The sequence below is a fragment of the Lissotriton helveticus genome, chromosome 4_1 (genome assembly GCF_964261635.1).
Source record: "Lissotriton helveticus chromosome 4_1, aLisHel1.1, whole genome shotgun sequence".
In the NCBI taxonomy this organism is placed as follows: Eukaryota; Metazoa; Chordata; class Amphibia; order Caudata; family Salamandridae; genus Lissotriton; species Lissotriton helveticus.
In genome coordinates, this window is record NC_136063.1 from 1430619514 (window position 1) to 1430631613 (window position 12100).

At 43.3% G+C, this 12100-nt stretch overlaps 1 protein-coding gene across 4 annotated transcripts in view; it reads right to left on the bottom strand.

The window, feature by feature from the left end:
* KIF13A (kinesin family member 13A) overlaps positions 1-12100 on the bottom strand; it is an 836323-nt gene that overhangs the window by 21912 nt on the left and 802311 nt on the right. For all 4 annotated transcript variants that reach the window (XM_078687977.1, XM_078687975.1, XM_078687976.1 and 1 more), the window contains one exon: positions 9071-10124. In XM_078687977.1, coding sequence (XP_078544103.1) covers positions 9071-10124 — 1054 coding nt within the window. The remainder of the gene's footprint in view (positions 1-9070; positions 10125-12100) is intronic.

Here is a 12100-nt window from a genome sequence, read left to right on the forward strand (position 1 = left end):
GCTGAAGGACTTGTGGTACTGCTGGATTGGGCTGTGCAACCTCATCACATATCAATCATAGCTACCAAGGAACCTGGAAGCATGTGCTCAAGTGATAAGCCTGACCGAAATTGGTGGCTCATGTGGCCCACAAGTGGACTGCATGACCATGGCACTGTCATGTGTGTTGTTGGGCTGGAGCTAGTCTGAAAGATTAAGTGACCTGGGAGGTGCCATTCTGATGCTTTGTAAAGAACTGTGGCCGTCTTGAGGCACTGTGTGCCGGAGATAGTGCCTGGCATCTGTCCCACTGAAGAATCGTGATCTGTGGGTGTGTGCCCATCATGCTCAGTTAGTACCAAGTACTCAATTAAGAATTGAAGAGAGCCATGTCGCCAAACAAGCAGCCACTGGAGTGCCAGACTGAGCCATAATCTGCAGTCCACTGCCCTGTAGACAACCGCCGTCAGAAGCCTCCACTCTTGCAGCGACCATCTGTGTGATACGTTGCGTGGCCGCCCGCTGCTCGGGTCCTAAGAACAGCGCTGAGTGCCGCCTGTAGAGTCCTGTTGCCTGAGATCTCAGTTTGAGACTAAATGTGCCTAGGATAGAGAGACTGCCTGCTCAGACTCAATCGAGGGGAGCTGTAGTCATTGATCTACCTCGAACGGTGAACCCAACGGGGAGTCAGAATGCAGGGGACCCACGAGGGGCAGGTGAAGAGCTAGTCGGCAGAAGCCCCTACGCCACAAAGACTAACACCCAGTTATTTCTGCATTAATGATTGTGTAGTGGAATGTTATGTGGGCATGTCGCAGCGCAGCAGGGATAAAAGGCCTTAGCCCCCATGTTTTATGGCCACGTGGTCGCCTGAACAGTATCCAACAAGGACACGTTTGCTGATGACGTGTTTGTGGTACGTGCCAAGGTAGCACAAATAAACACAATTCGATGCAGCACTTTTCATGAGATATGTCACAGCAACTAAAGTTCAGATAAATAAAATGTATCTCCATTTTTGTTGCACCTACGTCTTTCAGCCTGGAAGAGTTATTGGTGTATTATTGTACAAAAACCTTCATGTTGTTGTTTCAGCTTTTGAAATGCTTTTTAACATTTGGTACACAATCAATTGTTACTGTGATGCAATATATTTGTAAAGATAAGACCTCGGTTTGAGTTCTTTGTAAGTATGACCTAAATTTATATTCTTGAGTGTTTGTTATATTTGCGGTTTTATTTATCTGGGCTGCAACCCTTGTGCAAGCGGTGGATCCCATTGCAACTGGTGACTTGGAGGGGGTGAGCCAACAAAAAAATAGTGCGCATCTACAATGCTTAAAAGAATGCAAATCCCTCCGTTACTGAATAGCCTTGTCAATTTCCCCAACATTTCTATTCCATTGACCCTCTGGCATTTGGTAATAAACTCCTTAATTGACACACTAGACAAAAAAACACAAACACTAAGCCATAGGTCACTTAACCCCAACCATCGATGGTATGCTTACTTACTAAGAAAATAATAAGATATGACCTGATAGTCTTGAACACGTTATATACAAACACAATGATTTAGAGAATGTTTCTATATTACTTCATGCAAAAACTATTTACAAGAAAACGTTGCGGGAGGAAAAGAGTACTCTGTCATTGGGAACTGGTGCACAAGCCTCCTAGGCTAAGGGATCAAAGTAGGTTTAGACAGTATATTAACCAGCCGGAGGCTGTCGATGGCCCAGACGCATTCATCAACCATTTAAGTACTTAGCGGATAGCTATGTATGGTTAAGAACCCCAATAAGAGAATAAGTAGGACGTATTCTAAGTTGGCACTCAAGTGTAACTCTAAAGAGGTACTCAGTCCTAATAGCATTCGAGGGTCACTTTTTAAGTCTGATTTAGCTTGGGGACACTATTTAACACAGGTTTACAAAGCCTCATTTCATTGGACCTCAGTGCCCAATTCATCGTGAGGCTCCATTATACAGCCCTTCTTTAAACAAGCATTTGCAATGCAATAGGTCTCGCATTTACAAGAGTTTGAGCTATTGGCATTGTACATGACAATGCCTTTTTTAAACAGATAAATAAAAGGCATTGTCAATTACAATGGCAATAGCGTGCACTCTCGCAAATGCGAGACCTATTGCACTGCAAATGCGTTAGGAGAGAGCTGTCCTGCCTTTTCCGGCCAGCAAGGCCAGGCAGGACAAAGCTCTTTGAGAAAATAGTGCTCGGAGGCTGTAATTGAAGCCTACCAAGCAACAACACATAGAACAGGGGGTATCGCCATGGGAGGTTACAGAATGGGAAATGGTGGTACTAAGGAGGGACTACTAAACCTATTGAATAATCACAAGCCACATTATACAATGGACAATGACACAAGCCAATGAAAAAACTGGGCGGAGTGTGGGCGGAGCTTCATGTCCATACCTTAATACAGCATGCCTTGCAGAGCAGTGCATGCGCTGCCCCGGCTCGACCTAAGGTGGAAGCAGATCTAAACCCGCTAATTTTATTTGATAATCAACTTTATTGGATTTTTAACAACACGGAAATTCATTGGCAGCAGGTCATTAATCACTGAGATAGACATGACAATGTACACAGTTGACAAGACAAGGGCAGCCCATCAGGGTTGGGCATGGCAGTCCAGATATTAAATACAGCTGTATATAAAATAAAACGAAGGCAGATCATCTTAGTGGTAGCATATTAAACCATTTACCCAAACTTTAATCCCCGGGCTTCGAATAGGGATTCCTCCTGCATCCCACACCAGTCCACTCCTCTCCTCCATCTCTGTACAGTTGGTGCCTTAGCCTGGGACCAGTGCGCAGCTTCGTCTCTTTTGGCCACCACCACGGCCGTCCCCAAAAAGCGTTTGTCTGCCCTAGTGCCATCCAGGGTGTCAAACACCCCCAGCAGCAGGCGTATCGGGTCGTGGGGAACCTCCCATCCCAGGGCTTGCGTGAGTTCGGGTTCCACCCCTCTCCAAAACGTTGCCAAAGCTGGACAACACCATACCATGTGATAGAAATCGGCTTGGGCGGAGTCACATCACGCGCACGCTGGGGAGGATCTCATCAGGGCCCGGAATAGATGTGTCGGGGTGAGGTATGCAGCATGAAGGTAGCAAAGTTGGACCAGGCGTAACTATAAACCCGCTAATTATAGATTGATTGCAGTCTTCGACACTGATGCCAAGGCCTATAGCAGGATTCTTTTAAGTGGTCTGGAAGAATGGGCAGAGCAGGAACAAGCTATTCTTTTTTTCCAAACAAGATTAATGCCTAATTGAAGTACAGAAGATAACAGTGTAGCAATGACTTTTAAAGATCAACAATTAGTACATTTACACGGGCTCTCCAATTGTGAGTTTCATTGATTATTTAGCAGCATTTGAAGGGGTGGATAGGCATATCTTATGGAGCTTTAAACGAACTACATATATAACATGAATTTAATAAACTAGCCGCTTTGTCCAGCTTTGTCCTGAGGTCAATAAACCTTTCAAGACAGAAAGACTTCCCCACCCAATCTTGACCTGCTACACTGCAAGACCTATAGAAAGGTGTTTCACCATCCTCTGAGCATTTACAGATAATGGCTACACCTGGAATTTGGGTTATTGAAACATTATCTTACATGTAAGGAAGCCTTCATCAAATATTGTCATCAACTTAGAAAGGGAAAACATGGTTCATTAAAGGCAGTGCTAAAGATGATTATTCAGGAGCATAACTCATTTTTAAATCCCATGACAAAATATTAAGATCGTGCAGTCAAGGACTTGGAAATTGCTACAATCTAGGCAGATAATCCTTCCAAAACAGTCCTAGGGCAACATGAAAATCTGAAATAGCTCTCATGAGCTGCTGGCGTCACTGAATTTAAAGTTTAGGTCTGATGGATTTGTTAATGGAAATTATAAGATATACTAACTAAGAAGATAGAATAAAATGTGCATGCTATTTGCATGGAAGGACAGTGTAAGCTGCAGGCGCTGTAACTAAAAACTATAAGTGGGAGACAATATTGCATTTGCTATATTGCTTCCCACAAGTGAGTGGTGGCAAAGCTCCTACAGCAAATTTTCTTACACATGGCATCACAAGATTCATGGATGCACTGCAGTACTCCTTAAATGCTGTGAAAACCACTGAGTTACACCAGGCAGCCAAATTCCTAAGAGACTCAAATTCAATTTCTTTCTGGATATCTAAATTAGAACAAAATCAAATATTATGGCAAAAATTGGTCTTAAACGACTTGTTTTCATATTTGAAAACAGGATTTGTACTAGAAAACAGATCAGTTCAGTTCAGTTCAAGAATCTTTATTCGGTGATTAAAAAACACCATAAAAGCACACACATATATACATAGTAAAAAGTCATTAAACATTTCAAGATTCTTTGCACAGAGAATTAACAAGACATAAATACAACAATATGGCCATGTGTAGCACTTAAGGGTTAGAATAAAAAACATTTCAGTCTTCTCCTCTAGTAAGCCTTAAACGAAGTGCTACCTTAATAAAATTCATAATGCTACACAATATTAAGGGTTCCGCAGCCTTCTGTAAAAATACTAATGCCTCCCTAGCGTGGACCAAATTAGCTTTTTTCAAAAGGTTTACAAGGTATCTGCGTGTGGGCATTGAGTAAAAGGGACAGAGTAAAACAAAGTGAAGGGAGTCCTGCGGAGACCTATTGTCGCAGCCGCAGGGCCCCTTCTGTTCCATTGATGTACCAAATCCCGCTGGTGATGCCAACATAAAAGGGAGTAGGTTCAATCTGAAACGGCACATCAAGAACCTATCCTGTGCATTATACATGAGGTACAAGTATGGCTCCATACCCTCCACGCTCTTCACTAGGTGATGGACCCTCACTGTCTTTTTGCACCCTTCAGCCTCCTCTCTGCGTAGGTTTTTCCGCTCTAGAAAAATTCTCCCTACTTGCAGTTTGTTCTGGGCTACAATAGTTGCAGGATGAGTAAAGAGGTTCCCAAAGCCTAGCTCCTCTAGGGTGTTCTTCACGTAAAGGAGCCAAGGGATGCGCATACACTTGTCCCTCTCTAGGCAGTCCGATAAGACTTCTCTACTAAGTGTCGCGTCAGGATTGACCCAGATTTTTATCCAAGCAATAATGGGCCTCAGTTTTATCAGATCTTCTATATATGGTCTCCCTAACTCCCTGTGGGCAATCAAACCAGCAGTAGTTTGAGGTGCCCTCAAGAGTGATTTCAAATATTTATTTTCTTCTCGTTGGATACTAGTGGTATTAACAAAGCCCCATACTTCTGCCCCATAGATTACCTTGGAGCATGATACAGAGCTATACAAGTTTATCACCTGTTCCGGGGACCATCTTCCTAGCCTCCTGCCATAGCTAGCAATTGCCCCGTTAGATGCAATCATTTTACCACAGCGTTCCTCCACCAAGGCATCAAACCGCAAGGCACCATCAAATGTTACACCAAGGTAGGGAAACGTTTTAACCTCTTCCACAATGTGACTCCCTATTGTGTATGTAAATTTAGAAGTAGTTTTTTTCCCCGCCAGAAAACAGATCATTTAATGTATTCTACAATGATAACGTATATCTATGTGTTTAACTATTTATACGATTTTTAAAATCTTTGTAAGGATTTCAACTAATCTTACACAATAAATATACTTGCTATATATTGGAGGATGTATCACATTAATATACAAAGTTGTAATAGCAGCTTTCTTCCTCATTATTAAGCTATTACATATTGCGGACCAAAATGGACATTCAGGTAAAAAACTTCCATTGTATCTGGAAAGTAGCTCCCACTTCCGATATGACTGGTAAAAGCATTATAATGGAAAGCAAGGAAAACTACACGCGCAAAAGGACGACATAGAATATGTCACTCAATATATCAATCAATCTGCACTCTGTTTCTTTTAACAGGCAATAAAAAGTACCGTCTTGGCCACCTGAACTAAGTCAAGGGTTCATCATTGTGGAAAAACAAGAGATTCGTTTCATACGTCATGTTAACAAGGACATTCATGAATTACAGTTAGTGATTATTTAATACACAGCAAAACTGCAGAGGAGACATTCATAAACTAAGCCCAAGCGTGTGGGGAGGAAGGCAGCTGTGCCGGCAGGTGGTCCATGTTCCATGGCACTTTCCAGTTTCTTGGCAGTTCTTCTGCAGATCTCTGGAATGAAATGTGACTACTGTTGCAGTCCTGGAACTGAGTGGTGAAGACCACGAACATCTGCGGCAGAGGAGGGGGGGGGGGGGCCTTACATTTGTACAGAAAATGGCAAGGGGGGCTCGGAAAATGTTGCAAATTGGCAAGAGCATAAGAATTCTTCCTTCAACTGCTGCATAACTACATGGCTTAACGCTGCTTAATATTGGCTCTGATTCCAACTCAGAAGAGGGTGAGCTACTCATTTCCAACTTAATCGGTCCAAATGGATGAGCTACTGCTGACGGACACCGAAATAGAAACAAGTTACTTACCTGTAACTTTAGTTTTGCAACTTGTTTCTTTTAGAGATTTATATGCTGTGCATAATCGCCCTACCTACTGGAAATTGGAATGGCAGCCTGTTTAGCATTTTCTTTAACCCAAACACACACTTAGGATTTGTTTGATTATAGACTTCTTGCCCCAGATCAAAGCAATTGTAAAGACAATTTAACTATAACCATCTTAGCCTAGCTTTCTTTTCTTTCAGAAAACCTCTTCCCTCTTCTGGTGGGAGAATTAATACATTCACCTCTCAGTCTGCAATCTACAATCTTACATTTTCCTCCTGTAGGAAGTAACAAACCCTGCTGTTCACCATCATTTTATTTAAAGTATTTTGTTGTAGAGATGTCATTTAGTCTCCATTTTAGCTTTCCTTTTTTAACTTAGCATCTTTTCCTCATGGTCGTTTGCACATGTTTTCCCCTAACACGAAAATGTGCCACACACGCATTTATTCCTGTAGTCGCACAATTGGTACAAGGGTCACCAATATTAGAATACTATGCCTGTGTATTTATTTTATGTGCTCTTGACCTTCATCCTGAGAAGTAAGATAGCCGTGCTGCGGGGAGTTCAGGACGGTGTGTAAGCACAACGGCCTTTTACTTCTGCTAAACGGTAAGTTTTTAATAGTCCGATTTCCTTTCCAGGTGTTCTAGATACACCCACGAGCGGCACCTAACCGCGGCGCCTGTACGAGCGATTCTGCTCCGCGACGCGGGCCCGTTACTGCTCTTTTTAATCAACCTACTTTTTCTTCCACCGCTACAGAATACGTTTTATGCAGAACAGGCCATCCTCTTTCCCCCGTGAATCACTTGAAACTCTCATCCCGAGTAAGAATTCACCGTAGTCCTAGTACCTTCCTCCCGCCGCCATGATTCACGATGCTTTATTGATCTAATTATGCATGCATTAAGAAACGCTTACACAATAGTGTGCGAACGTCGATAGTCACTTTTTCATAAAGTATGTCAAAGTGACTAAACCATTATTTCACACCCACTTATCCACGTATATTGATCAGTGTGATGCCGTGAGAGTGTGAGATATCTGAACACAGGCATATTGAGCCTTTTTTCTGGAAATACCGTTGATAATCCTTGCATACTTGCAACACAATGCAGGCCCGTGCCATCATTTTTTGCCACCATATAGTATGCACTTTTTGGGATAATGTCTTGAGCATGAAAGGGATTCGCATGGAGCATGTTGATTACTGAGAAACTACACTACGTTACAGGCACGTAATCTGTTTGTTTGTGATGTTTCCGTTTCTTCCACAGGTTTCTCCTTTCTTCCTCGCCTAATTAGGCTGTGAGGACACCTACTGCAAGTATACAGTTTGGTCACTGGAACCGAGGGTTGGGTACACGTTAGTGTGTGTATACCACCCAGGTTCCATGCACTTGGTCCTGACGAAAACCTGGTAGATCCCAACACAGGTTGAAACACGTAGATCTTACTTCACAATCACATAGATACAGTTGGTCATTTAAGCCAACATTAGTATCTCATTACTGTTTTTAACATTGTCCAGTAACTTCAGAATACATTTTTCCAGGAAGCTATACTAGGACATTTTTTAACATGACTTTTTTTGCACTTCATTTACAATAAAATCCGTTCCAATGTAATCAGGTGTCGCAGCACACCCGGATGGCATTCTTCTATCCGGGTGAGACCCCGATGATGAAGCAGTCACCAACCAGGTTGGTGAGTGAGGGGTCTTCTAATAAAAGATAAACCCTTTCTTTTGTTACATCTCCATCTCCCTTCTTCCCATTTGAGACCATGGATTTGGTCCAATGGTGATGCTCCTCTTGTTGTTTATATAGTCTTAGGTCCAGGGGACTAGGAGTATCTCCTTCCACCTTCGTGGATAATCCCTTACTCTCTTCTTCTGTTATTACGTATCTGGAACATGAACATTTTCTGGCCACTTGAAGCTCATCACTTAAGTTCTGTTAATCACTAAAAACACCTCTCTTTGATTAGCCCTGCATCAGATTTACTAAGGCCTGATGGCAAACTCAGAGAAGGATCAGTCCATGGAATGAGCTTTATAAATGATTCTACTACAGTTGTACCAGACGCCCCAGCATTTCGTAACGCTTGTGTCCCAGAAGTCATAACATTCACAACGCTTTTCCCATAGTCTGCTGCTGCTGTTTTATAGGTGTGTTGCATGTCCCTTCAGTGTTATGTTTCTCCCTCTTCTGGTGGGTACCTTCGAAAAAGCGCCGGGATGCTCCAAATGGAGTGGCCGTGCGCTATAGAAGCATAAATATAACATAACATAACATAACAACGCGATGTCACCTGTTTGTGTCTGACTGTGTTGCAATACATAAAGAGCAATGAATAAAGTAAGGATAGATGGAATCTAGAAGAAAACAAGAAAAGTTCAGCCTGTTGTGCAAAATAAACAACCACCGTAAGCTAAAGCACAGGCGAATACCATAGAAGAATCAATGAAAGACAGAACAGAAAAAACAAATGTCAGATGCAACAGCAAAAAATATTAATAAAAAAATAGAAAATCAACCAGTCTTACCTAACTGACCATTAAGTTCAACTCCAACCCATGTTCCATGAGAAAAATCCACAGGGCCAATGTATCTCACTGTTCCAATTTTGTTATTTCCAATACAAACTTGCTCTCCGATTGCCACCCAGCTAGGTAAAGTATGTGTGTGCTCTGCAAAAGCACAGTCCTCACTGTCTGAAGCATCCAGATGGTTCTTCCCCACTAGATCTTCACCTGGACAGGAGTCTGCATGATCCTGGCAGCAGAAAGGAGAAGGCTGTTCGTCTGGTTTGCATGCATCATCAGTTACATCTGACAAACGTGTCACCTCCGCAGCATCCCTACTTTTTTCTCCATTAGATGAACAAGTAGAATGAGCGGGTGGTGTGCTACAGTGCTCCAAATCTTTACCCTCACCCACCCCCATAAACTCCGTGAAAGCATGGTCTTCTAGAATGTCCGATACGCACTCCACAGTGGCTTCACGACATGAAAAGTCAACAGGATTAGTTATGTGTGTCCTAGGAGGGGAGTCAAGAGAACAAAATGAGTCAGTTCTATAAAGATATTTTAGAGTACTCTGTGTGGAATACTGGGACATGGAAATATCTTTTTCTAAGGCACTTTTTTCTGCGAGTGATGTCAGATCTGTATTTTCCTTTCCACAGAGCCCTGCCAAATCCGTACTCTCCTTAACCAAAGAAGTCCTCAAGTCCTGTGTCACGGAACGTCCTGAATCATCGTTGGGGTCTGATTCTGACCTCATCTGATTCGCTAATTGTTCACTGCTATCACTGCAGGGCACCATCATGTCAGACAGGGTGGCATTTGAGGCACTGTGGGAAAAATAGCCACTTGTAATACTGCTAGTGGTCGGGCTACGGGATACTTCTTTCTCCAGAACTCGAGAGCTTATGAAGTCTGCTTTGGAGGAAAACCAGTCCCTGTTTTCCAGGCTAGCATTGTAAACACTGAAGTCAGCAAACTCTTCAGGCACGTAAGTCCGCAAACTTTGAAAATCCTGTCTCTCTATTGCTTTCTTACTTATGCCGTCGAGCTCATTGTCCTCCTCTTCTGAATCCTATGGAAAGAATAAGAAAGGTGTTAGTCATTCATCATGCATTGCACAACTCAAAACAAAAATGTTCTTCCTACTGAATACCCTAACCATTTCTTAGTCATGAAATGAAAGCATGCACCTGCTCTGATTCTGATATCACTCAGTTTATCCCACTTGTGCATTATTCAGGACCCAGCTGTGTGTTCAGGAGGAAACAGAAAACTCATTTATTCTCTGCTAGTGCTCCATCTCCCTCCCCCTATTAGGCTCCACGCCGGGATACTCGTGAGTAGCTGTGCGCACTATAAATTTATGTAACATAACAAAGGAACTTATGTGAAAATATGCATATTTTAGTTGAATTGACGCTAAATATTGCAGCCTTCAGAGGTTCCTTGTGCACATACATTATGTTTACTATGCTAAACAATTTTCAACGATTAGGCAAAGGGTCTGCTTCCAGAGTGTGCCCAAATGGTCACTATGCTTGAAAATACTGAGCACTGTATTACGAGGGGTTTCCAATTTCAAATGGTGTGGTAAAGGATGTGTAATACTTAAAATAAATAAGAAGAATTATGTACTTACCTTTGGTAACAGTTTTTTGGGTGATCACCCCTGCGCAGCAATGTGAGTCTCTTGCTTGACACTTCCCATGCCCTCGGACGCAGAACACAAAACAATCAGAGGGACCATTCTGCAAGCTCTCTATTTGGGACCTTTTTAGATTGTAAATCACATGAGTGATATCAGTTGAAAGGCGTATAGGAGTCCTGAGCTCCACTCACCATGAAATGAGTCTCCGAGTGAGAAACGCCTTGGAAATCCAGTACAGAAGTGCTGACGTGGGTTCTCAGTGGTGGTGAATAGATCTAACCAAGGCTCTCCCTAATCTCTGAATAGTCCTGGCACCACCTTAGAATGAAGACTCCATTCGTGATCTGCGAGGCATTGATGGCCGAGTTCGTATGCTCTGGCATTCAGCAAGCCCCACAGATGGTGAACCACCAAGAATATGTTCTGATGTTCCAGTCCGGTCCAGAGACGCAGGGCCTTTTGACACAGTCCACAGCCCTACTCAGCCCTGCTTTATCCAAAACCACATGACAGAGGTGTTGTCTGTGAACACCTGAACCGGTTTTCCCTTGATGGAAATAAGAAAGGCTTTCAATGTGAGGCAAACTGCTCTCAGTTTATTTGGATTTGAGACTATGCTGGACATTAGAGTCTTCTGATTCCAATCTCTCCTGTATGGCTGCCGCAACCCAGAAATTGATACACGTGTCACTGCTGTGAGCTTTGGGTGGGTAAGAGAGAGGGGTTTGCTATTGACCCAATTGCTGTCCCAGAGCCACCACTGCAGATTAATTGTAAGTTCCCCTCCAATATCTGGACCATGTCAGAGAGATTACCCTGATGCTGTGCCCCATGGAACTTCAGATCCCACTGCTGTGGCCACATAGGCCAAGGGCATGCTTTACTAGCAGGATGCAGGAGGCCATGAGACTTAGTAGCCTCAGAGTCAGTCTCATTGCAATCCAGGCTAGCCCGAATATCCTGGATTCGTTGTTCTGGATAGGCCCGAATCTGGACTGTATCCAGAATAACTGATGAAAGGGAGTTTCTGGGAGGGAGTCAGATGGGACTTGGGCAAGTTGATAGTGAAGCCCAGCCTGACAGAGTCTGGAGGTGGGAGACGACTGTGTGAGGTAAGCCCACCTTTAGAAGCCAGTCAACAATGGAAGGGAAGACTGACACCACTGAACTCCGCAAATGAGCTACAACCACCACCATCACTTTTGTTAACACAGAGGGGGTGGTAAGACCAAAGGAGAGATAGAAAACTGGTAATGCACCTGGCTTACCATGAACTGCAGGTAATGCCTGTGGGCAGGCAGAATGGGGTTATGGAAGTAGGCGTCCTACAAGTCCAGCGCTACCATCTAGTCTCCACGGTCGAGTGCACACAGTACCTTAGCCAAAGTGAGCATCCTGAA